The 24832-nt window shown below is 37.7% G+C and overlaps 1 protein-coding gene across 3 annotated transcripts in view; it reads right to left on the reverse strand.

The window, feature by feature from the left end:
• Positions 1-24832, reverse strand: part of TENM1 (teneurin transmembrane protein 1) — a gene marked incomplete at both ends in the record, with an annotated part of 571653 nt that overhangs the window by 241873 nt on the left and 304948 nt on the right. For all 3 annotated transcript variants that reach the window (XM_082681806.1, XM_082681807.1, XM_082681805.1), the window contains 3 exons: positions 18585-18785; positions 22499-22693; positions 24394-24495. In XM_082681806.1, coding sequence (XP_082537932.1) covers positions 18585-18785; positions 22499-22693; positions 24394-24495 — 498 coding nt within the window. The remainder of the gene's footprint in view (positions 1-18584; positions 18786-22498; positions 22694-24393; positions 24496-24832) is intronic.

Here is a 24832-nt window from a genome sequence, read left to right on the forward strand (position 1 = left end):
CATAGCGATAACTACCTTAAATGTAAATGGATTAAATGCTCCAACCAAAAACATAGACTGGCTGAATGGATACAAAAACAAGACCCGTATCTAGGCTGCCTACAAGAGACCCACTTCAGACCTAGGGACACATACAGACTGAAAGTAAGGGGATGGAAAAAGATATTCCATGCAAATGGAAATCAAAAGAAAACTGGAGTAGCAATTCTCATATCAGACACAATGGACTTTAAAACAAAGACTATTACAAGAGACAAAGAAGGACACTACATAATGATCAAGGGATCAATCCAAGAGAAGATAAAACAATTGTAAATATTTATGCACCCAATGTAGGAGCACCTCAATACATAAAGCAAATGCTAACAGCCATAAAAGGGGAAATCAACAGTAACACAATCATAGTAGGGGACTTTAACCCCCCACTTTTACCAATGGACAGATCATCCAAAATGAAAATAAATAAGGAAACACAAGCTTTAAATGATACATTAAACAAGATGGACTTAATTGATATTTATAGAACATTCCTTCCCCAAACAACAGAATACACATTCTTCTCAAGTGCTCATGGAACATTCTCCAGGATAGATCATATCTTGGGTCACAAGTCAAGCCTTGGGAAATTCAGGAAAATTGAAATCGTATCAAGTATCTTTTCCAACCACAACGCTTTGAGACTAGATATCCATTACAGGACGAAATCTGTAAAAAATACAGACACATGGAGGCTAAACAATACACTACTTAATAACCTGAAATCACTGAAGAAATCAAAGAGGAAATCAAAAACTACCTAGAAACAAATGACATTGAAAACACGATGACCCAAAACCTATGGAATGTAGCAAAAGCAGTTCTAAGAGGGAAGTTTATAGCAATACAATCCTACCTCAAGAAACAACAAACATCTCAAATGAACAACCTAACTTTACACCTAAAGCAATTAGAGAAAGAACAAAAAAACCCCTAGTTAGCAGAAGGAAAGAAATCATAAAGATCAGATCAGAAATAAATGAAAAACAAATGAAGGAAATGATAGCAAAGATAAATAAAACTAAAAGCTGGTTCTTTGAGAAGATAAACAAAATTGATAAAACATTAGCCAGACTCATCAAGAAAGAAATGGAAAAGACTCAAATCAATAGAATTAGAAATGAAAAAGGAGAAGTAACAACTGACACTGCAAAAATACAAACGGTCATGAGAGATTACTAAAGCAACTATATGCCAATAAAATGGACAACCTGGAAGAAATGGACAAATTCTTAGCAATACACAACCTTCCAAGACTGAACCAGGAAGAAACAGAAAAAATAAATAGACCAATCACAAGCACTGAGATTGAGACTGTGATTAAAACTCTTCCAACAAACAAAAGCCCAGGACCAGATGGCTTCACAAGCGAATTCTATCAAACATTTAGAGAAGAGCTAACACCTATCAATCTCAAACTCTTCCAAAATATAGCAGAGGGAGGAAGACTCCCAAACTCATTCTACGAGGCCACCATCACCTTGATACCAAAACCAGACAAGGATGTCACAAAGAAAGAAAACTACAGGCCAATATCACTGATGAACATAGATGCAAAAATCCTCAACAAAATACTAGCAAACAGAATCCAACAGCACATTAAAAGGATCATACACCATGATCAAGTGGGGTTTACCCCAGGAATGCAAGGATTCTTCAATATATGCAAATCAATCAATGTGATAAACCAAATTAACAAATTGAAGGAAAAAAACCATATGATCATCTCAACACATGCAGAAAAAGCTTTTGACAAAAGTCTACACCAATTTATGATAAAAACCCTCCAGAAAGTAGGAATAGAGGGAACTTACTTCAACATAATAATGGACATATATGACAAACCCACAGCCAACATCGTTCTCAATGGTTAAAAACTGAAACCATTTCCTTTAAGATCAGGAACAAGACAAGGATGTCCACTCTAACCACTATTATTTAACATAGTTTTGGAAGTTTTAGCCACGGCAATCAGAGAAGAAAAAGAAATATAAGGAATCCAAATCAGAAAAGAAGAAGTAAAACTGTCACTGTTTGCAGATGGCATGATAGTATAAAAAAAAAAGTCTGTGCACCTGCACCCAACTACATGTTTGCAATGTACCACAATGTTCACTGCAGCACTGTTTACAATAGCCAGGACATGGAAGAAACCTAAGTGTCCATCGATAGATGAATGGGTAAAGAAGATGTGGCACATATATACAATGGAACAATACTCACCCATAAAAAGACACGAAATTGAGTTATTTGTAGTGAGGCGGATGGACCTAGAGTCTGTCATTCAGAGTGAAATAAGTTAGAAAGAGAAAAATACTGTATGTTAACACATATATATGGAATCTAAAAAAAAAAAAAAGAAATGATTCTGAAGAACCTAGGGGCAGGACAGGAATAAAAACGCAGATGTAGAGAATGGAGTTGAGGACACGCAGAGTGGGAAGGGTAAACTGGGACGAAGTGAGAGAGTGGCACGTACATATATACACTACCAAATGTAAAATAGATAGCCAGTGGGAAGCACTCGCGTAGCACAGGAGATCAGCTCGGTGCTTTCTGACCATCCAAAGGGGTGGGATAGGGAGGGTGGGAGGGAGACGCAAGGGGGAGGAGATATGGGGATGTATGTGTATGTATAGTTGATTCACTTTGTTATAAAGCAGAAACTAACACACCATTGTAAAGCAATTATACTCCAATAAAGATGTTAAAAAATATAAATGCCTTTTTAAAATCTGAAATAAAGAAAAGAGTGTGTGCATGAGTACAAGTGTGTTTAAGAGTGTGTGCATGAGTGTTTCAGTGTATGCATGTTTGTGCATTTGTGTGGCTGTGAGCATGTTGGACTGTGTGTGACTTTCTGGTTTAAATATGTGCGTGGAGATTAAATGCGATGTGCACTTTTATTTAGGCAGTCAGTAGAGTGTGCTCTAGCCTCAGCATAGAATGGGGGAAATGCCCCCCCACCAAGTGTATCTGGAACACATCTATAAGATATTTGCATAAACACGCACAGAATTTATACCTTGCTTGAAAATTTGCAGGGAAAAAACAGCGATATTTAAATTTTGCCCCAGGATTTTGCACCTGGTTATATCAGTTTAATAGATGTAAATCAGCTGCCAAAGTTGGGAAATGTTCCTTCCCTGTTGCTTTAAAAATTTTTTTGGATTACTTTATTCTCTCTGGGCTCCTTATTCTTAATGACACATGTCACTTTCACAGCGATTGAGGATACTTTGAGATTGATAGTTAAAAGACTGTAATTAACATCGTTTCCACTTCAGACCACCTTGAGGGCGCCAGGCACATTTCTGGGACCAGGTAGATGCCCCTTCGTGGATACATTTCCCTTTTGTTGGTTAAAGTATGCCGCTCTAGAAGGTAGAAGGCAAAGTCCTAGGGGCCAAACCTACCATGTCATGAGTGCCAGGTTCAGTGCTAGAATCTTTACATACATTACCGCGTTTAATCTTCATGGCAACCTTGCAAAGTAGTGTTAATTCCATGTTTGAGATGAGGTGTTGTTGCTCAGAGAGGTTAAATGAGTTGCTTAAGGTCATGTGGCTAATTAGGGGTGAGGCTGGCATCAAACTCAGTCTGTCTGACACTGAATTGTGTTCTTTGTATTACCCTGTGCTGAACCTTTTTGACTGAATCTGAAAGTATGACCTTTACAGAATTTATATCTTCCCTCCCTGGGCCTGGGGTTTATTTGATTGCCTGCTACTCTCTGGCCCTCAACTGCCTTCTCTAATGATGCCTAAAAACTTGATTGATATCAAGTTCACATCTATCTACCTTAGAGGTAATGAATAAATTCACGAACCATACTTCCAATGATGTTAAACCTCACTATGTGTTTTTTAAAAAAATATTTATTTATTTTGGCCGCTCCAGGTCTTGGTTGTGGCACGCGGGCTCTTTAGTTGCAGCATGCAGACTCCTTAGTTGCAGCATGCCAACTCAGTTGTGGCATGCATGTGGGATCTAGTTCCATGATCAGGGATTGAACCTGGGCTCCCTGCATTGGGAGCACAGAGTCTTACCCACTGGACCACCAGGGAAGTACCTTGCTATGTGTTTATTTCAAAGTATACTGGCTTGATTACACTTGTTTTAGAAACTATTTACTAACCATTATGTGCCAGAGATATTACACCCATTTTACAGATACTGACATTGAAAATTCAAGAGGTAAGGTAATTTGCTTCAGACTACATAACCAGAACCAGCCAGCTCTACAGTCCTGTTGACAGCCCTGGATAAGCTTTTCTGGCAAGGTCTGGGTAAGTCATTGGATCTAATCAAGCCTCATTTTCTTCATTTATAAAATGGGAATAACAGTACTCTCACTGCAGGATTGTTACAAGGATGAAAGGCAATATACATATAGCATATTGAACATAATAGTTAATACGTGATAACAATTATCTGAGTCATTACAGTTAATGATGAGTATGGGCTTTGGCAATAAATAGACCTAGCTTCAAAGGTTCTGCCTCCAAATGGCTATGTGATCTGAGGCACACTGCTGAACTTCTCTAGGTTTTCATTTCCTTATCTATAAAATGATGATAGCATTCTATAGCACCTTTTCCCAAAGTGGTTCCAAAGAACACTTCTATCTCTGCAGGATATAAAGAAATGTTAGGTGAAACCTGGGTTTACTGATCAAAATTTTGTGGGAAGCTCTGGTAGACAGCTTTCCTTACGCAGGGAATTTTTAGAATCTATAACATGAGAATGTGCTTTGTGAATTTTCAAGTGGGAACTAACATGTAGATTTCTCCTTTTACTTTTTCACCATAGAATGGTTTTTGTTTGTCTATAACATCTTGCAGTAAACAGTTGTATAGAAAATACTTTGGAAATACTGACTTGTCATGAAGATTAAATGGATAATATTTGTAAAGCACGTATATAGTAAGAGCTCAATAAATGTAGTATCTTTGTCACTATTATTATTATCATAATCATCATTATAGTCATTAGTGAGCCCCACCATGGTACAGATTACCTGGGCCAGAAAAGGTATGTCTAACACATTTGCAGAAATAGGGGGTCTTCCAACTTTGCAGACAGAGGTTTTTGTCTGCCAGATTAGGTTGAATTTGTCCAGTGTTGGTAGAAGCTTCAACAGACAATGTACTATATAATAATTATATTGGTTGTATCTATCTATATAAAATAGAGTCCTCAGAGTCACCAAAGTGTTCTTTGATGACCAGGAATTTTCTGGTACATCCCAGGCTGGAATTCCACAGGTAGAGACCCTGTTGTTACACTGTCTTTTCTGATTGGTTTAAACATGTTCATGAGACCTTGTGTTTAACATAGGTATCTTCCCATATATGACAGTTTTGCCTCTTTCCCTCTCCACTTAGCTAAGAAACAATAACAATTACAAAACTTGGCAGAGGTAAGGTGAACCGCTATTGAATGTCTTGACTTATATACTGGACTGTCTTCCTTTTGGTCCTGATTCAGTTCGCTGACAATCTGGAAATGATTTGCCTTTACCCTTGTATATCTCCTGTCAAGGTGCACACAGTTTGCTTAGATATACAGCCCTTTTAAAATCATCTTTAAACTTTTATCCATTCTCTGCTCCTTTTGGTAGAATTAGTCATATCTTAAGAGTTGAATTCTAGGATGGTGGTGGATCCTATTGCTTTCTACCAGAAGTCTTCAGGGACTATGTGGGTTGCTTCCCCAGGAACCAATCTTTTAGAGAGAGATACATTTTTAGAGGGAGATGTATTAGCCCAAAAGGAAATTTCCTCACACATAAAAAATGTTTTTATGCACCAAACCTGCTGGTACTGAAGAGTAGGATGTGGGATAAATGTACAAGAAACTTTGTCTGTATCTAGCCTGGAGGCCAACATTATAGATTTTATTTGCTATATAGGATTATTGACTAGGATTAGCTTCTCTTTCTCACTACCTTGCTTAGATGGATATTACGAAACAGGCAGAAATTAATAATTTTGTCACTATTTTAACCCTTGGTATAGCTGTTCTAGAGCTTTCTTGCATTTATGTTTGGACTAACAATGCCAGGAGGCTGAGAGGATTGAGATGGACTGGGAGCTATCACACTCCATTGATTCCCAAGGACCGTTTCAATCCTTCCCTCATGGTCCTTAAGCGAGGGACATCTCTCATTATGAATGGGTTGATGATAATTAAAATGGATACACTCTCTGTCTCTACTGTCCTAGTATCTGGTTTGCCAAGAATGCTGGATAGAGAAAAACAAACGTGGTGACCTTCCTAAATAAAAAGAGGCCATCGGATTTTTATCAAAGTCAAGCTGTGTTTATGAAAAGCTTATTGCTAAGTAAAAACTCAGATTTCATATGACCTTGTGGAAAGATCTGAATTTGGTTGTTCCATAAAGAGGCCAGGGTCTGTGGTAGTTACACAGGTATGTACTTAGAGAGCAAGGTCATGGCATCTCAGATGACAACTGACAACTTGGTGATCCGGAGCCACCTCTGTCTATGTTTTAGTAATTCCCCCTTATATAGCACACATGATTTTTTAAACAATCAAGCTAAATAAAGCAGCTGAGGAAGATTTCATGGTTGAAGAACCACCCAAGAGCCACTCTGAATGACAAGCTCTAATCCGTGCCAGTTTGTTTATTATCTCTATAGGCTTCCTGGCTGGACTCAAGAGTGTTCTAACTCATTTTATGACATAAAAACTCTTTCGTCCATCCAAGTTAGAAACCTATTACTTCATTAGACATATTATTTAAAACATATACTGGTTTCCTTCTTGAGAGATTAAAAGTCTGGGCTTCACAGGCCTATGTTCTATACAAGAAGTAGGTTATCATTAGGCATTTAATTATTCTACTGTTGTCCCACATTTGTATTCTTTATCAGATTTTGCAGAACTCTGAGTATAATGACTTGATGCTTCTCCTGTCTTAGGAAATATAAGTATAAGCATTCTTCTATACTTCTTTCTTATGGGCTTATTGTTATAAACTAGAACTGGATTTAATAATGGTTACCCTTGGTGTCTTAGTGCCAAAAAGGATTGTTGATCAATTATACTAAAACCCAAATCATCATTTTTGGTAAACTCTTTTCCACATATAGCTGACTTTGTTGACAATCCTATATTATAAGGTACTTATTCAAGTTACCTTGCTACCTGAATATGTTCAGTTTAATTTGGAAGATACATTTAGTTATATTATGTTCAGTTTAATTTAGAAGATACATTTAGTTATATTTTCCAGGCTAAACTTAATACTGCCATATGCTAGAGCAATGCTGTCCAATAGAAATATAATGTGAAACTCAAATGCAAGCCACAGATGTAACTTTAAATTTTCTAGTAGCCACATTAAAATATTTTTAAATACAGGTGAAATTAATAATATATTGTCATTGTCAAAAATATTATCATTTCAACATGTTATCAATACAATAACTAATAAGGAGATACCTTAATTCATTTTCCATACTAAATCTTGAAGAGGATCCGTAGGTGAAGTGTCTCACTGTCCCAATACAAAGAAAGTTTTATTTCCATTGAGCTATGGGTTTGGCTTTATGTTGAGGACATGGTGAGTCATGGAAGTGATCTTGTTGCCCTGGTGTGTTGGTTGGAAGCTAGAAAACTACAATGAAATTTGATGTTATTTAGCTGTGCACATGGCTTCCTTAAATAAAGATTACATTTCTTGGCTTCCTTTGCACCTAGGTGTGGTCACACGATTTAATTATTGGTCAATGAGATATAAATAAATGTTTCCAGCAGCAGCATCAATGAAGTCTCCTTAAAAGAGAGGAGACAGGCCCTTTTCTCCTCCATTCTTTCACCTTGCCTGAAATGAAGATGTGGTGGCTGGAGCACTGGCTGCCATTGTGTACTATGAGGATAAGGGTCCCATCTTAGGGATACTAGAGGTGTGAGCCAGCAGAAACTTTCTTTCTGGAGTCATCATATAAGCCTTGGTCTGCCTACCTCTAGATTTCTTTTGTGTGAGAGTAAGGTCAAAGTTGTATCTTGTTAAACCTACTCTTTTTTGGGCCTCCTCTGAAGGAGGTATTTCCTGTTACTGAATCTAATTTAGCAGACAGATCAGGAATATAAATTTTCCTTGAATGTGATTTTATGATGAATAGCAGGACTTAAAGTAAAGGGAGTGAAGAGATAGAATAAATACTTTTTAGCCAACTTTTCAGTGAAACATCTATTCTACAAACACAAGAAATAATACCATTTGGGAAGGGACCAAAAAAAATGTAATGACTTTGGAATAGAAAGAATTTTCATACTCCTTTAAATTAATTCAGCTTTACCACGTCTGAAAATGAATTTCTTTGAGACAGCTACTAATCTATCTTCTACTTACAAAAGATTTGTCTTTGAAATGTGTCTTTACAATGAGAATTGAAATATAATGACAATAATGGCTACCATTTATTATTATAATTTAATGTCTACTATGGGAGAAGCACTATGCTAGGTGTTTCAGATATATTATCTCATTTAACCCTTACAACTACCCTACAAAGTAAGAATTACTTTCCCATTTTACAGGAGAGGCTCGGAGAAACCAATTAACTTACTCAAGGTCACACAGCAACTCTTAGAAGCAGAGCTGGGATTTGAGTTCATTTCTGTCTGAATTTCTCTATGCTGAATCTCTGATGATTTTCATAACATTGTTTTTTTTTTCCAACACTGGCTCAGATCACTTTCATCAACCTACTTCTCCCCTAAATCATAACATTCTGATAGTCAAGGAAGAGACAGATGCTGGGATCCTGCCCTGTATATATGCTCATTGCCAATTTTCCAGAGATTCAGTGGCAGTGCTGACAAAGGAAAGGTAACATCTGTTGAATTTGAACAAGGCTCTCTGAATGGTATATTGGACAAAAGGTCTAAACCAGAAATCACGAGACTTGTCTCTCATATTAACTATATGTCTAATTAGCTACTTGACCTTACACAAAATCATTCAACCTTTCTGGGCCTCAGTTTTCTTTTATAACAGGAAGGGCAAACCTAGGTGATCTCTAAGATCTAATCCAGTGTCAATATTCCATGATTATGCCAAAAGTCTGTCAAAGGAGAAATAAACAAAGATGGTTGGAAATGAAAGCAGGCAGTAGTATTTAGAATGCTTTACCTCTCACTGCTTGACATGCAGAATTCAATTTTAAAAATGAATGGACCTAGCAGAGAACTGTGGGAAGCTCTCTTTGATTGTTGAAATTGTTTACTCTTGACTCTACCGTTAACTTTGACTGCTATGGCTTCAGAAATATCTTCTGAACAATACTTCTCAGAACATTCTTCCAATGCATACTAACTGAACCATTTTGCTAGCTGGAATAAACTCTTCTAGGTTTGTTGGACTCTAATGTGTTCACACATACCTTAGTAGAAAAAATTCTTGATTTAATTAGAACTTAAATATTTTTTCTCCACTTAAAGTGAAAAACGTTAATTATTAAAAATAAATTGAAATGCAAATTTAGCTGAAAAACACATTTTGCAGGTGTGTAAACTGAGATCCATAGTGGCTGATTAGCTTAAGATTATATGGAGAGTCAGAGGTATGCCAGTACACCAGAGGCATCTGCTGATCTGGGTGACCTAGAGTTCTGGTGAGGGTCCAGAGTGGGAAACAGACTGTTAGCTGAACCTTGGGCCTGCACAGGATCAGGGATCCATATTAAAACCAATCTAGATGAAAATGTGCCTTGCAGAAACAGACTAGAAGGAAATAATCTGTCTCAGGCTTGGGTCTGAGGATGTTAAATAACAAGCCTCCTCTGATACTTCATGGTGACTAGCCAAGTTTCATGTGGGTTTGGGGCCTGAATTTGTACCATCTGTATGGTCCGAAAAACTGTAACCCGAGATTTTTAATTTAAACTTTAAATTAGGGCTTCCCTGGTGGCACAGTGATTGAGAGTCCGCCTGACGATGCAGGGGACACGGGTTCGTGCCCCGGTACGGGAAGATCCCACATGCCGAGGAGCGGCTGGGCCCGTGAGCCATGGCCACTGAGCCTGCGCGTCCGGAGCCTGTGCTCCGCAACTGAAGAGGCCACAACAGTGAGAGGCCCACGTACCGCAAAAAAAACCAAAAACAAACAAACAAACAAACTTTAAATTAGTACAAATAGTTACCATGTTGTACACCTGAAACTAATATAATATTGTAAGTCAACTATACTACAGTAAAAAAATAAAGTTTGCCCTGATCTGTAGTGCAGACAGGTTCTGACAGAAACAAATGTAAATCTTCCCCAGACTCAGAATTTAAACATATTTGAACCAACAATTAAAAAATAAAAGAAACAAAAAAGCAAGCCATCATATACAAGAGTTGACAGAAACAAGAAACCACAGACCCAGACCCACAAAGCCTTAACATGATCTATTTTCAAATACAGCATATAAAATAACTATGTTTAGTATGTTTAAAGAAAAGAAAGTAAACAAAAACAGGATTAAGGAGCAAGAAATTGCCAAAAATTAATGAGGCATATTTGAAAAAAAACTGAATTAAAATTTTAGAAATTAAAAGAAATCACTGCAATTTAAAATCTAATGGAAGGGTTAACCATCATAATAAACACAGATGAAGAGATATTTAGTGAGCCAGAAGACAAATTTGAAGAAATCACCTATAAAACAAAAGAGAAACAAAGAAATGTAAAATCGGAAAAAGAATAAAAGACATAGAGACCAGAGTGGGACGGTCTAATGGAACTTCTGAAAGGAGGTAACAGAGAAAGTGGGAAAATCAAGATTCGATGAGATGATGACTGAACATTTTCTATGATTTATGAAAGACATGGGTTCTTTTCTTTTTTAACATCTTTATTGGAGTATAATTGCTTTACATTGTTGTGTTAGTTTCTGCGGTATAACAAAGTGAATCAGCTATACATATATCCCCATATCCCCTCCCTCTCGCGTCTCCCTCCCACCCTCCCTATCCCACCCCTCTAGGTGGTCACAAAGCACCGAGCTGATCTCCCTGTGCTATGTGGCTGCTTCCCACTAGCTATCTATTTTACATTTGGTAGTGTATATAAGACATGGGTTCTTATATTCAAGAAGCTCTGCAAGTCACAAGCAGGATAAAAACAAAATTAATCCACACTGATCCTTAGGATAGGACACTGGGCTGTGAATTCTATTGCCAACCTCAACTCTGAAGCATACACAATAAAGTAACTTTTTCCCTGTGTCTCACAGCAAATTAGTTCCTTCAGTTATAAAATGAGGAAACTTATTACCAACCCTGCTTAGACCTTATGGATGTTACGAGAGTAATAGAAACCTGTTTGCTAGGTTATTGGGAATGTGGAAGTACAAGTACAAGTCAAGTTCTTTATAGCAGAGGCAAGTACCCATTCAGAATTTCTATGAGCTCCACCTTATTAAGTTTCCAGGTAAAAATGTATTGTCCTTACTCTTTAATGAAGGACTAATCTCTGTCCTTCCTATGCCTCTTCTTCTTTCCAATGACTCAGAAGAATACATGTAGAGCAAATCTCTGGAACAGTCCTGGAGGTATCTTGTATCATTAAAGCTCAATATGCAATCCACATTCTAATAATGACCCCGGCTTATGGCCATAATAATGAAATGAAGAAAATGGATATGTAAGTATTTGGAGAAAAAATTAAAACCAACAGATAAACGCAGGAAGTTTTAATTACAGGAAGGAAAGTATCCTTCAGTTTATTTGGGGGAGATGTATGGGGTGCTCTTCAATATCTCTAATCATTTGATTTTGCACAGGACTGGGACAACTTATTCTGATCCTTGCCCATGTCCTGGCCACCGACTGTGCACAACTGATTTCTGGCTTCCTTCGAGCTCTCTCAGCCATCTCCACTAGAGAAGCAGGCGGCAGGTCAGACTGTGGAGGTGGGTACCCAGGTGACCACTTGCCCTGCAGGATCTCATCTACAGGGCCAAATACACCTTCTAGATACACCCTTTTCTGGGTCTGTTTTCATTTCATGTAGATAAATGTGCATTGAGAAAAATGCCAAATAGAAAATGAATTGGAATTCAGAATAAGACTTTGGGTAAATGAGAGGAATGCATTTAATAGTGAAGCACAGAATTTTCCTGTTTTCTTTTGATGCCCCTATTGGTCTGTCCCAATGCATTCCTTATTATTAACTGTACTTTAACCATGTAAGTAAGCATGCATCTTCACACTCATGCTTACTTAATTACATTTTCATGCTTCACAGTTGCCACCTTATTTTAATATATGTTCCTGGTTTGAAAAACAATTTTAAAGCTTTAATGTCCTGGAACAGTCAGCAGAGTTAGTTCAGATTTACAGAGAGGAAGCTGCAAATGTACCTCCTTTTTCAAACTTGTCAAATTGTCAAAAGTTTCGCTGGATTTTTGCATTGCAGCCTGCTAATGATGGCAGAACAGGCATGGTTTTTATTGTCTCAGAACAGAATGTAAAAGACGTATTTTGAAAACATTTGATATTTGATGCGCTTTGAATCACCACACTGTGTATATAATCTTATGGCTATTAAATGAACTCTCTTTTATAAAAATAAGGGATTTTTGAATCTGAGAATATTTTGGGGTTCAGTTTCTATTTTCACTTGAGACAAAAAAAACTTAGGAGGTGTCAAACCATCTCTGAGTAGGATGTGTTGCTAGGAAATCATGATAATAGTATGATTTTTTTTCCATTTCATATCTACCTCTCAAAAATATTTATGTGGATTCCATCTTACACACTTAATTTGAATTGAAATTCTATTAAGGATGCTCTTGGGTTATATTTCTAGTGTCACCAATGAACTTCATTTACTGATTCAGTAAATCTACAGTTAAGGTTTTGACCTCACTGTAGTGTTAATGGTGTAGCCACTATGTTTCAAGCAGGGGTTTGTTTTATTAAATCAATCAAATCAGAGTCATCTTAAGGTTTACCCTTTATTTTTTTACTGAGTAGAAAAAGAATTACTTTAAAGTAAATTAGATCAGAGGTTGTCATACTTTGAATGCAAGTTAAAAATAATTAAGCCTACATAGGAATTAGTCATAAGCCTTTTGTCCCTGTACGCTAAAAAGTACTTCCCATCATGTTTCGGTGACTATTTGTCTATATTTGAGCTTTTCTTTAAGTCCAGGGAATCTGTAGCATTATAATATATTAACATTGTTTACTAATTAATAGAAACTTTTCTTCTGAGAACTCAGCTACTGTGCCTAAGAAATTCAAGTGTGTTCCCCGAACTGAAGAGGGAAAAGTACCTGCAATCCTAGGTTCCTAATCTGGGTACATTGATTATCTATTTTCTAGTGAGATACTTAATGGTAGTTACTTTATATATGAGTGGATTTTTCTCTTCAGTGGCATGATGAATGACTATATCGTTGTGCCCGCAGCATGTACATTAGATTTTGAACAAAGCTTCTTTATCAAATGGCAGGTACAACCCTGCTGTTACTGTAATATCTGTAGGAAAAACACAGCGTACGCACTAATCATTTCAAATGGCCTAATCAATACTGGAAATTGCAGGAAAGTGATGCATTGCATATGATAGGTATGTAGAATCAGATGAAAATCTTTTGATTATTGGCACTTTCAATAAAGGGGAAAACTAATAATGTTTTAAAAGCATATGATACTTGTGTAATCAAGGAAAGTTTTCCTAGCAATAATAATTATATGAGTCTTTTACAACTTCCTCCTCTAATTATCCGTTTTATTAGTAGATGCACATCACCATCCATTAGGCAACACTTAAAAACATAATGAGACATTGTTATATATACACATGTATACGTGTGTGTGTGCATATATATCTCTACAAATAGAGGTAGATTCTCAAACAGCATGGTCTATATATCAAAGTATGTTTGTCCTTATAATGAAAACAAAACTATTTACAATTAATATTTCCTCACCATAAACAATATGGAGTTAAGAGAGTTTATGGACTACATCCATGAACCATTCATAATCAGTGTCAACAGCTCAATAAACAGTATCAAGAATCATAGATCTCAGTGTTGAAAGGGGCCTCAAGGGTCATTTGGCTAATCTTCTACCATTTCAAAAATGAGGCAGCTGAGACTCAAAGAAGTTAAATTAGTTACTCAAGGTCACTGTGCTGTGAATAGACACACAGGTGCACACGCACAGAAATACACACATGCAGTGTCATCTCTCTGATGGACAAGATGGCCACATGTCATAGGATAGCCTGAAAACAAATATCCTTATAACAAAGCCTTCTGGGATCTTCAGGAACTAACCCGGCTTGGAAGGGGTACATGATGATAGTACCTCAGATGATTTCTGTTATATAGCAAAAACAAAAAATATATAGCAAAAAAATATATATATATATCTGAGGTTCAGAAATACTTCAGGGCGTAATGTTCCATCTCTCTAGCTGATTAATCCAGTTCTAAGATCCAGTATAATGAGAGGTAATCATGGTAGAAAGAGCAGAAGCTGTCCTCTCTTTGTGAATGCTTACCTTCTATGAGCTTTTGTGCTCCCCTTCAAAGACTATGTGACCAGGAGAAGCCAGATTTTATGAAAGACATGTAGTAGATGCATTTTACAATGCTGATATTAGAAGCCAAGGCCAGTATCTTCAGTATAGGCTAAATGTATTACTGAGATTTCATGGCAAGGAGTTCTATTTTAAGGGAGTATGATTTGACCTGCGGTATATCCAAATCTAAACTGTGTTATAACTAGCTTCTATTGTATTCCTCTTGAGGTATTTTTAAAGACTAATGAGTTAACCTTTGTGAAGTACCATGAGACCTTCAGGTTAAAGAATCCTGTATCAAGTATCAATTCACTGCCACTAACAATACTCAACGTACCTAGAAAACAGACTGAAAATAATCAGTAAACGATTCACTGCAGTCCCCTTGGTATCAGAGCAGCACAGTTAACATGCTAACAGCTAAGCGTCATGCGCTTAGAGGAAGAAAATGATCAATGGCAAAGAGCATATCCACCACCTTTGAAGTGACATGATCCATTATAAGAATCAGATGTTAAATTGCATCCTGTACTGAGCACACTCAATTAAAAGTCTGCACAGTGAGATCATCTCGATGGTTAAGTATGCTCTGTGGGAACAACCTTTATGGAGCTTAAAAATCACAGAAGGACTATTCATACCATGACACCGGAGATTTGGAAGGCATTTCCTCCCCCTATTTTTCAAGTTGGTAGTTTTATTAGGAAGCCTTTTTCCTGAAAGGCTGCAAAGTTTTGGATCATACTTATTCACTCTTTTGTTTCTTTGAGCAAGAGATGCTTCCAGTGTTTTTTCTACTGGGTCTAGAATGGATGAACGTGGCTTTAGTCTGCATTCTAATTTAGTCTACGTTTAGTCCACATTGTATCTGGACAAGAATGTGTCATTCATGCACTTGATATTTGATGCCCTTCATCTCCTTGAACTTTCCCTTTTCAGTAAGCTAATCTATACACCTGAGTCCCTGGCTCCTTGTCTAACTCTTCCTTTGGTGGGGGTGAGGGTGGAGGCTAGAAGGAACGCTAGATGTAGAATGAAATCAACAGCCCTGGTTTCTACTTGCACGTTTGCAAATTAGCCAGGTCTATGGCCTTGGACAAGTCATTGAACCTCGCTGGTCCTCAGTTTCCTCATGTTTCAAAAACTTGTACACTTCTTGTTCATCGTTTACTGTCTATCTCTCCCAGCCAGACTGCAAGCTCCACTAGTGCAGGAATCTTTGTATTCCTCACTGATGTATCCCAAGAGCTAGCACATGGCACATAGTAAGTGCTCAAGGAAAATTTGTTTAATAGAAGAAGTGTAGAGATATGTGGTTCAATGTTTCACAAATGTGGTAGCCTCTAGTTCACCTGTCTCAGCACCCTTAAGGATTCTAGCGCACTAAAGCCAGAGAGGCAAAGCAGTTTGCCCCTAGATGTGAGAGCTAGGGCACCATTCTAACCTCCTCATTTAATTGTCCATTGGCCAAACATTTATTGAGCCCCTATTATGTCCCTGTCATATATGTGGAATCTAAAATATGACACAAATGAACCTATCTACAAAACAGAAACAGACTCACGGACATATAGAACAGACTTGTGGTTGCCAAGGGGGGGTGAGGGAGGGATGGATTGGGAGTTTGGGATTAGCAGATGTAAACTATTATATATAGAACGGGTAAATAACAAGGTCCTACCGTATAGCACATTCAATCGCCTGTAATAAACCATAATGCAAAAGAATATGAAAAAGAATGTATATATATGTATAACTGAATCACTTTGCTGTACAGCAGTAATTAACACAACATTGTAATTCAACTATACTTCAATAAAATAAATTAAAAAAAAAAAGACTTTTCCAAAGTCTTCTTGGCCGTAGGGTTTCTTCTCAAATAACCCAAGCCCCCCTCTTTGTGCTCTGCAGTACATGGCCTTGGACACAGCCTAGCAATGATACCTCTTTATACATGGTGAATTAGGTGATGGGCTCCCAGAGGACAGTATAGTACAATGGTTCAGTGCATGGAGCGTGAAGCCAGAATACCTCAGTCCAAATTCTGACTCTGATACTTGTTATAGGGGTGACTTTGGGCAAGTTATTTAATCTCTCTGTGCCTCAGTTTCCTCATGTGTAAAGTGGGCCTAATTACAGTACTTATCTCATAGGGTTGTTATGAAGATTAAGTGAACAGAAGTCCAACAATTAGAAAAGTGCCTAATACACAATACTTGTTATGTAAGTGTATGCTCTAGGCCATGATACTATATCTGACACATGGAAGGATGGAAGGTATTTAATAACATTTAGTAAATAAATTAATAATCAGGTTAGAGCTATACTGTACAGTCCCCTAATATGCAGTTACTTCCCTTTTGTTAACTATCTTCTAATTGTTCAATGTGTGTTCTCCACTAGCTCCTTGTGTGCAAGGACCACGTCCATCTTGTTCATCACTATATCCCCAGCACCAAGCACCATGCCAAGCACATAGTAGGCACACTACATTTGCTAAGTGTAAAAATGAGTGATTTTTAAGATTTGCATTTTAGTTATTATTACACTGTCTTTAGCATTTTAATCATTTTCTGAAATTGTAAAATGCCATCCTTTCTCCCATATTATTTCTATGTGAGGCAACAAAATTTTGTACAGTGAAGTATTAGGTTAGAATTAATTCCCTTAACAGAGCGATTCTCCTGTTTCTTTATAGTACAGGATTGCAGATTTTTGGTTCAAAACTATTTCAGGTGCTCACAGAGCACCTGTCCTTCTTGCTTATCACGTGCCATTTTACATCCGCAACAAAATTCATCAGCAGAGGCTTTGTAAGAGCTATTACTTATTAATTCTACTCACTTAATGAGCACATGGTCTGAGGATAAGAAAAAAATATATAAAGAACGATCCCTTATTTTTGGTTTAGGTGGAAAAACAAGTCACGTACTCAAATACCTACATCACAACGCCTTTTTTTTTTTTTTTTTTTAACCGGTACGCGGGCCTGTCACTGCTGTGGCCTCTCCCGTTGCGGAGCACAGGCTCCGGACACGCAGGCTCAGCGGCCGTGGCTCACGGGCCCAGCCGCTCCGTGGCACGTGGGACCTTCCCGGACCGGGGCACGAACCCATGTCCCCTGCATTGGCAGGCGGACTCTCAACCACTGCGCCACCAGGGAAGACCCACAATGCCTTTTTGATTCTCTAGCAATGAGTGTGGTAGGATTTCAGAGGATCCTGTTGATGTGATCAGGAAAAGTTTTATAAAATGGCTAAAACTGTAGTTGGTCTGGGTGGATGAGTTGAATTTTCACAGGTGGACAGGGACTAGCATTCCTGCTGAGGAAAGGGCATAAAGAAAAGTGGGGGTAAGGAGAGCATACAGATCACTTTAGTGCAAGGAGGGATTTATGCAGGAAGCAGAAGTAGAAGATAGGCTGGAGAGAGAGATATGGAATAGTTTGTACTGGGCTTTTGGTAACAGGCTAGGATATCTGAAGGTTTTCTATAGACAACGGAGAACTGTGGATGATGTTAGGGTAGAGAAGCAAAGTTGTGGGACTATTAATTGGGCAGGAACATGGCAATATAGAAATAGAGTAAAGTGCCTGGTTAAGTTGAGTTTTTACATGATGGGACACCCAGTGTAAATATTCTGCAGATGGCTGGAAAGGAAGGACTACTTAAATTTGGGGAAGACATAGATTTCAACTAATCTGTATAGAACTGATAACAAAAGACTTGAGAATGGATGAAATAACTACAGGAGAATACAGAACGAGGACAGAAGTTCAACTACAGAACTATGACAACGAAAAATACGATTAAAAGCCCAGCAGTATGTTGTATATGAAAATCCAGTAAAATACTAGCCTAGGGAATACCTGGAAGCCCTTTATAACCCATGAAGGCATACAGATCAGAGTTTAAGAGACACTACCTTAAGGTAAAGACCGGTAAGAACTTGGGAGTGAAGGAAGAAGAACAAGAAGAAAACTCTGACATACCTGTTGAGCAGTCAGATCCTGTCCACTTGGGATCGCAGCTGCATGTTCCAGTGTCCAGGAGAAAAGTCCCGTGTCCTGAGCACTGCTCTTGACATATGGGAAGTGGCGTTTCACAGTTGATTCCTCCCCAACCAGTAGAACAGTGACATTCTCCTTTTACACAGATGCCATGGCCAGAACACATTGGGTCTAAGCAGTCCTCTGAAGGCCCCAAAAAGGAGGGAAAAGGTTGAAAGTAAACAGGTGTGGCCAGTTTACCTTAGGACAATGAAACCGAGATACACTGATTTCCTAATATTATATCACTTATGCTGTTTTAATTAGGCAATAAAATGACTCATGTAAACGCTGTGTTCAAACCAGAATATTATTAGCACTTAAAAACATGGTAGGCTATCATAAAGGTTGCAACCTAAATTTAGAAGAAGGAAACCACACATATGTTATGTGAAATTATGAGCAGTGTATAGTACTCCCACGCAAATGGGTTGGTGGACCAGTGTGGGCCTTCAATAAGAATTCCTTGGCTTTGTAAGAAAGATCAAGAATTTTTAGTAAGTCATTCCTCGTCTTTTCTGAAATTGGAATCATAGTTCCCAGAAATGGCTTTTATTTGATGTGTCTAGAGGAGTTTTTATATATATTTAAGTTTGGATTATTTAAGGTATTAGGTGAGGTGACTGCTGTTTCATGAAATCATACAATATAATCAATTTCTTATACTTTCTCATTTATCCCTAAGCACTGAAAATGAAGCATTTTTAACGTAATTTCAAAATTCTTTTCCTCGTGGCTTCTCCTTCTACCAGGATGCTGTGACATAGTTTTCAATGCTTTAGAATATCACAGACTCAATTATATTTGTCTCGGATTCTGTGAAGTCTGGAAATTTTTGGACACATTCTAACAAACACTCTATTTTAGAAGTAGATTCCTATGTTTGCCTTGGGGAAAATCATTTTGTGCTTTTAATTGAGTGACCATCCCACGGAAAATGGGAAAGTTGATTTCCAAATTTTTGATCTTCCCATACAAATAAGATGAGACCAAAATAACTTAACCATGATGAGGATGTATGCTTTGAATTACTTTTCCAGCAATGGAAATAGACTGATACAATCTGCCATCATCTGCAAGACTGGCCTACTTTTAGGGTGTGGCATGTACCATGGAACAGAGTCAGTCTAACTAAGCAGTATTATAATTAGTGTTATTGCCATTATAATTAGCCCATGATCTCAGGATCATTAGCACAATGCTTTAATACCTGAGCGAATCAGCAAATAAACACCAGAAGGTACATCTGATTTCATCCGTTCATTATTTGGAGGGAGAGGAAAAGTCTAAAATGTAGAATATTGTTTCAGAAGGAGGTAATTTTATTACATCAAAATACAATAATCTTAATAAATGATATAGTAGTTAACTTAATATAGTTTCTTTTTTTAGAAGGCCACCTTCCATGAATAGGCAAGTCATACGTAAGTAAGAGGCACAAAGTCATATGGCTGAAAGGACCAGGTTGGTAGTATACATGAATGAGATGGGCTGGATGTAAGAAAACAGGGTGTCAAATGAGTTGAAAATGACACCCCCACGAAAACCTGCCCATGGATGTTTACAGTAGCTCTATTCATAAGTGCCTAAATTTGGAAACAGCCTTGATGTCCTTCAATAGATGAATGGATAAACAAACTGGTGTATCAAGACAATGGAAATTCAGTGAAAAGTAAATGAGCTATCAAGCCATGGAAAGACATGGAGGAGACAAATTCATGTTGCTAAATGGAATAAGCCAGTTTTAACTTTTCCATACTGTGTGATTCGAATTATATGACATTCTGAAAAAGGAAGACTACAGAGACAGTAAAAAGCTCAGTGGTTGCCAGGGGCTGGAGTAGGACGCGGGATAAATAGGTGGAGCACAGAGGATTTTTAGGGCAGTGAAATGGTTCTGGATGATACCACGATGGTGGATACATGACATTATCCATTCAGCAAAACCCATATAATGCACAATACCAGGAGTGAACCCTAAGTAAACTATGGGCTTTATTTAGTTACTAATCATAATGTACCAATATTGGTTCATCAATTGTAACAAAGGTACTTTACTAATGCAAGGTGTTAATAATAGGGGAAACTCTCTCTGTGTGTGTGTGTGTGTGTGTGTGTGTGTGTGTGTGTGTGTGTGTGTGTGTGTGTGTGTGTGTATGTAGGGGTGAGGGCTATATGGGAACTCTGTACTTTTTGCTCAATTTTTATATCAGCCTAAAACTTCTCTAAAAAATAAAGTACATTAATTCAACAATGAAAAAAACAAACAAACAAGGTATGCTGGGAATAAGTGTCCAGTTTAAAGGAAGCTGCTGCTAATTGGCTACAATCATTGCCACCACATAGGAATGTGGGTCCAAGGTTACCAGATTTTCTAGTTGTTCAAGAGAAGCTAGAAACAGAGACTTTTATATGACATTTCTCTATTTTAAATTTTGGGAAATACGTCACATTAAACAACAACGAAAACACCACCACTACCACTTTGTGAATCAAACAAAACCCATCCATGGGCCCAGTTCAACCTGTGAGCTCCTGGTTTGTGATGTCTGACTTAAAATATTTTTTGTTAAAAAACTGTATTTGAAAAGTTTATACCTTTAAACATGGTATTCCTTGCTATCTTGGTTATTCTGTAAATTTTCTTAGTGGCCCCTAGAAGGCAAACATAAGCTAAGTCTTTTTTCCAACGACTTACAAAATTTAAATTAGAAGGGTCTAAATTAATTAGGTTAAATGTTTTTCAGGGCAGATTGTAGATGTTGTGATAGACACCATTTTTTGGTGAATGTCTGTGTGTCCATATAGCATCTGAATGTACAACTTAAATATCATGATTGCAGATGGATTCCCATAAAAACAGCTTCCAAAAGTAACTCAGGAACTCTACTGCCTTCCCTAGGCCCAATGACATTCATATTGGAACAGATACAATCTTTACACCAAAATTCTACTATGGCTAATGGGAAGTGGAAAGCTAAACTCTGGATTGCTCATGGAGTGAAATGAGATTAAACTCTTTAAAATGCTGTGTAATCGTCTCAATGAGCCATCTTTAAAAAGCAATTATAGTGCATTTTCAGCAGTCTCTTTCCTGAACAACAGTTGTGATGAGACCATCTCCCATGGTAATGGTTTAATATTATTTCTGAAAACAGTCTTATTTGAGGAATGTGACATGAAAAAGGTCTGATTACTAGTAAATTTATTTTCCAATGTGTCTTCTTTAAATTATAAAACTATTACTATTTTGAAGTATGTTTTGTAAATGATAAAACTATTGTGTGTGTATGTGTAAAGGCTCCTTTGGGGGTGAATTTTAATATAAAGGCACTGCCTCAAAACTCATTAGTGGTAAGTCTACTTCCTTAGGCATGGACGTCAAGTTTCAGCAGGAGGTATGTAAAAATAAACAATATAAAGCAATAATAATAATGGTAATTACAAATCACTCCCAAAGAAAACATTCGTGAAATGGTTCCAAATGTGCACGTATTATTTTTATTATGTGCTTTAAAGTAAGATGTAGCCTAGTGCACTCTGTAATAATGAAAGCATGTAAATTAACACCTAAAATCATCAGTATGGAAATTCTCAAGTTATAAAACAGTGTTAAAACGAGGGGGGAAATGCCATTTTTCACTACTGCTCTGCAAGGGCCACAGATAAAGCCTCATGTTAATATTAGAGGCTGTCAGAAGAGACACGAACTCCCCCGCTCCATGTACTAAGGAGACATGTTGAGCATTTAATGGTTTGCAGAGACCACTTACATCTCTACCAGAAACCCAGAATGACACCTTGGACAATTCAGTGAGAGAAAAGCCTGGAGCAATAGATTAACACAGGGCTCTGACCTTCCTCGCATATTTCTCCTTTGTATCCTGGCACACAGATGCAGACTCCCATGATGCAGGTGCCGTGGCCAAAGCATGTTGGGTCAATGCATTGCTCTTCTGGAACGTCGCACTCTGGTCCCTTCCAGCCATTTCGGCAGACACAGTGTCCTTTCTCGTATTCTCCGTTCCCACCACACAGCACAGGGCATGAATCTGAAGGTTGGCAAATGAACTTGTAATGTTCGCATAATGCTTTTAAAATCTCCAAAGAGCAATTCTCTATCGATTCTCGTATAATATTTCTGGTAAAAAAAATTGTACTATTTCTGTCTTACCATTTATTAAATCGGCACATGTTCGTGATTACAAACAGAATTTTCCTCTTATGGGATTGGGGGAAAGATAAATTATAAAAACATCCTGAGTGGAGAAATTATTTCAAGTACTTGCTTTTGATTCCACCATACTCTTAAACAATTATTATCATCATCATTATTATAAGCTAGGATTTTTCTCTTTTATGGTTTTTCTTCCTCAAGCAGATGTATGCTACTTTCAGGAAGAAAACCCTGAAAATCTGTAAAACTAGTAGGGAGTTATTCGTATTATAGAATGTTATCTTTAAAAAGTTGTGCATTTAAAGAGATTTATGCTGGACAGATGTCTGTGCCTACCCCACACTGTGCAGACCTTTATTAGAACACTCACTCCGCTTTGTCACTGTAGGTCTCCTTATTAAAAATATGGGCTTCCTGAGGGCAGGGCCTGTACCTTCTCTTATTCATTTTTTCAATACCAGCCATCACCTCTACTTCTACCTCCCACCTCCTCAAGATCTATCAGAGAACTTGGAACCTAGCAAATGCTGTAGAATTCTCTGTTGAAAACAAATATCGTATATTAACGCATACATTTGGAATCTAGAAAAACGGCACAGATGAATCGGTTTGCAAGGCAGAAATACAGACACAGATGTAGAACAAATGTATGGACACCAAGGGGGGAAAGCGGGGGTGGGTGGTGGTGGTGGTGGTGGGATGAACTGGGAGACTGGGATTGACATGTATACACTGATATGTGTAAAATAGATAACTAATAAGAACCTGCTATATAAAAAATAAATAAAATAAAATTCAAAAAAAAAAGAATTCTCTGTTGAATAGAATTTAATCTAAAGAAAACGGAGTGGCTGAGAAACCTGAGATTAAAGCATTAGCAGACTGAGAACTTTACGAACACACTGCGAATGAGCAGAAAGCATCTCTAAAGTAATAACTGGAAGTCTATGGGGAAAACACAGTGTGATTTATCTACAGCTTTTCAAGAATTAAACTATGGGCAAGTCTAGTTTTAGTAAAGTTTGAAAGTTTAACTTCTGCCTTTCCAGTCTTTCCTTTCTAGGCTACTCACGAATTTGGTGACTGCCTACCCCTTCCTGTTTACCTTGGTGTGTACAACCGGTTACCCACTCTGCCCTTTCTTAAAGTTCATCCATTATAAATGAGTTTATGAAGGGAACAGAAGCATCATGGAGTGGTTGGGTCAGAGGATCCAGGTACGAATCCCAGCTGTTAGATAACCTTGGTATTTCACCTCTCTGAGGTTATTTCCATAACCTCATGCATGCCCATAAAACTGTGATAATAGATCTTTGCATGCCCATAAAACTGTGATAATAGATCTACATCGTAGGACTATCGTAGGATGTAGGAATTAAAAGAAGTACTGCAAAGTGTTTAGAACAGTGCCTGGCAGAGCAAGTGCTCAGCTTTTGGTAGCGGCAGTTCGGATGTTGTTGCTATTGCTGCTGCTACTGCCACTCCTGTCCCTCCTCTTCCTCTTATTGCTACTAATTCTGAGTTCTCAAACGACATTGAGCTCCCTAATCAATCAGTGTAACAGAGCAACCTCACCTCTAGCACAGTCAGGCCCAAGGAATCCTGGGAAGCAGTGACAATGGCCAGAGATACACTCTCCATTTCCATTGCAATTGGTCGAACAGTCATCCATTATTTCTGTTAATAGAGAGAAAAAGAAAAAAAAGAACAAACCTATAGATTGTAGAGTCCTTAATTTTTTTCTAAATTGCGAAAACTCTGGGCCTGTAACAATCTTTGCCCTCTGCTGTCTACAAAGCACTTCCTATTTAAAATCAGATGCCAAAGATTTCTGTAAGATGTCATATGCAGCACCGAATTATTAAAAGCGCCCTGGATTTGCTGAATTGGCTATTCAGGAATGAAACTAAAAACCAACCTCACCTCTAAAGTGCATGAAGGGTCTAGATGAGTTGTATTCTTATGAGACATTCACGATAAAGCTAAAAATGTACGAGGATTATAAGTCATTTCT

The sequence above is a fragment of the Grampus griseus genome (assembly GCF_964374135.1).
Source record: "Grampus griseus genome assembly, chromosome: X".
In the NCBI taxonomy this organism is placed as follows: domain Eukaryota; kingdom Metazoa; phylum Chordata; class Mammalia; order Artiodactyla; family Delphinidae; genus Grampus; species Grampus griseus.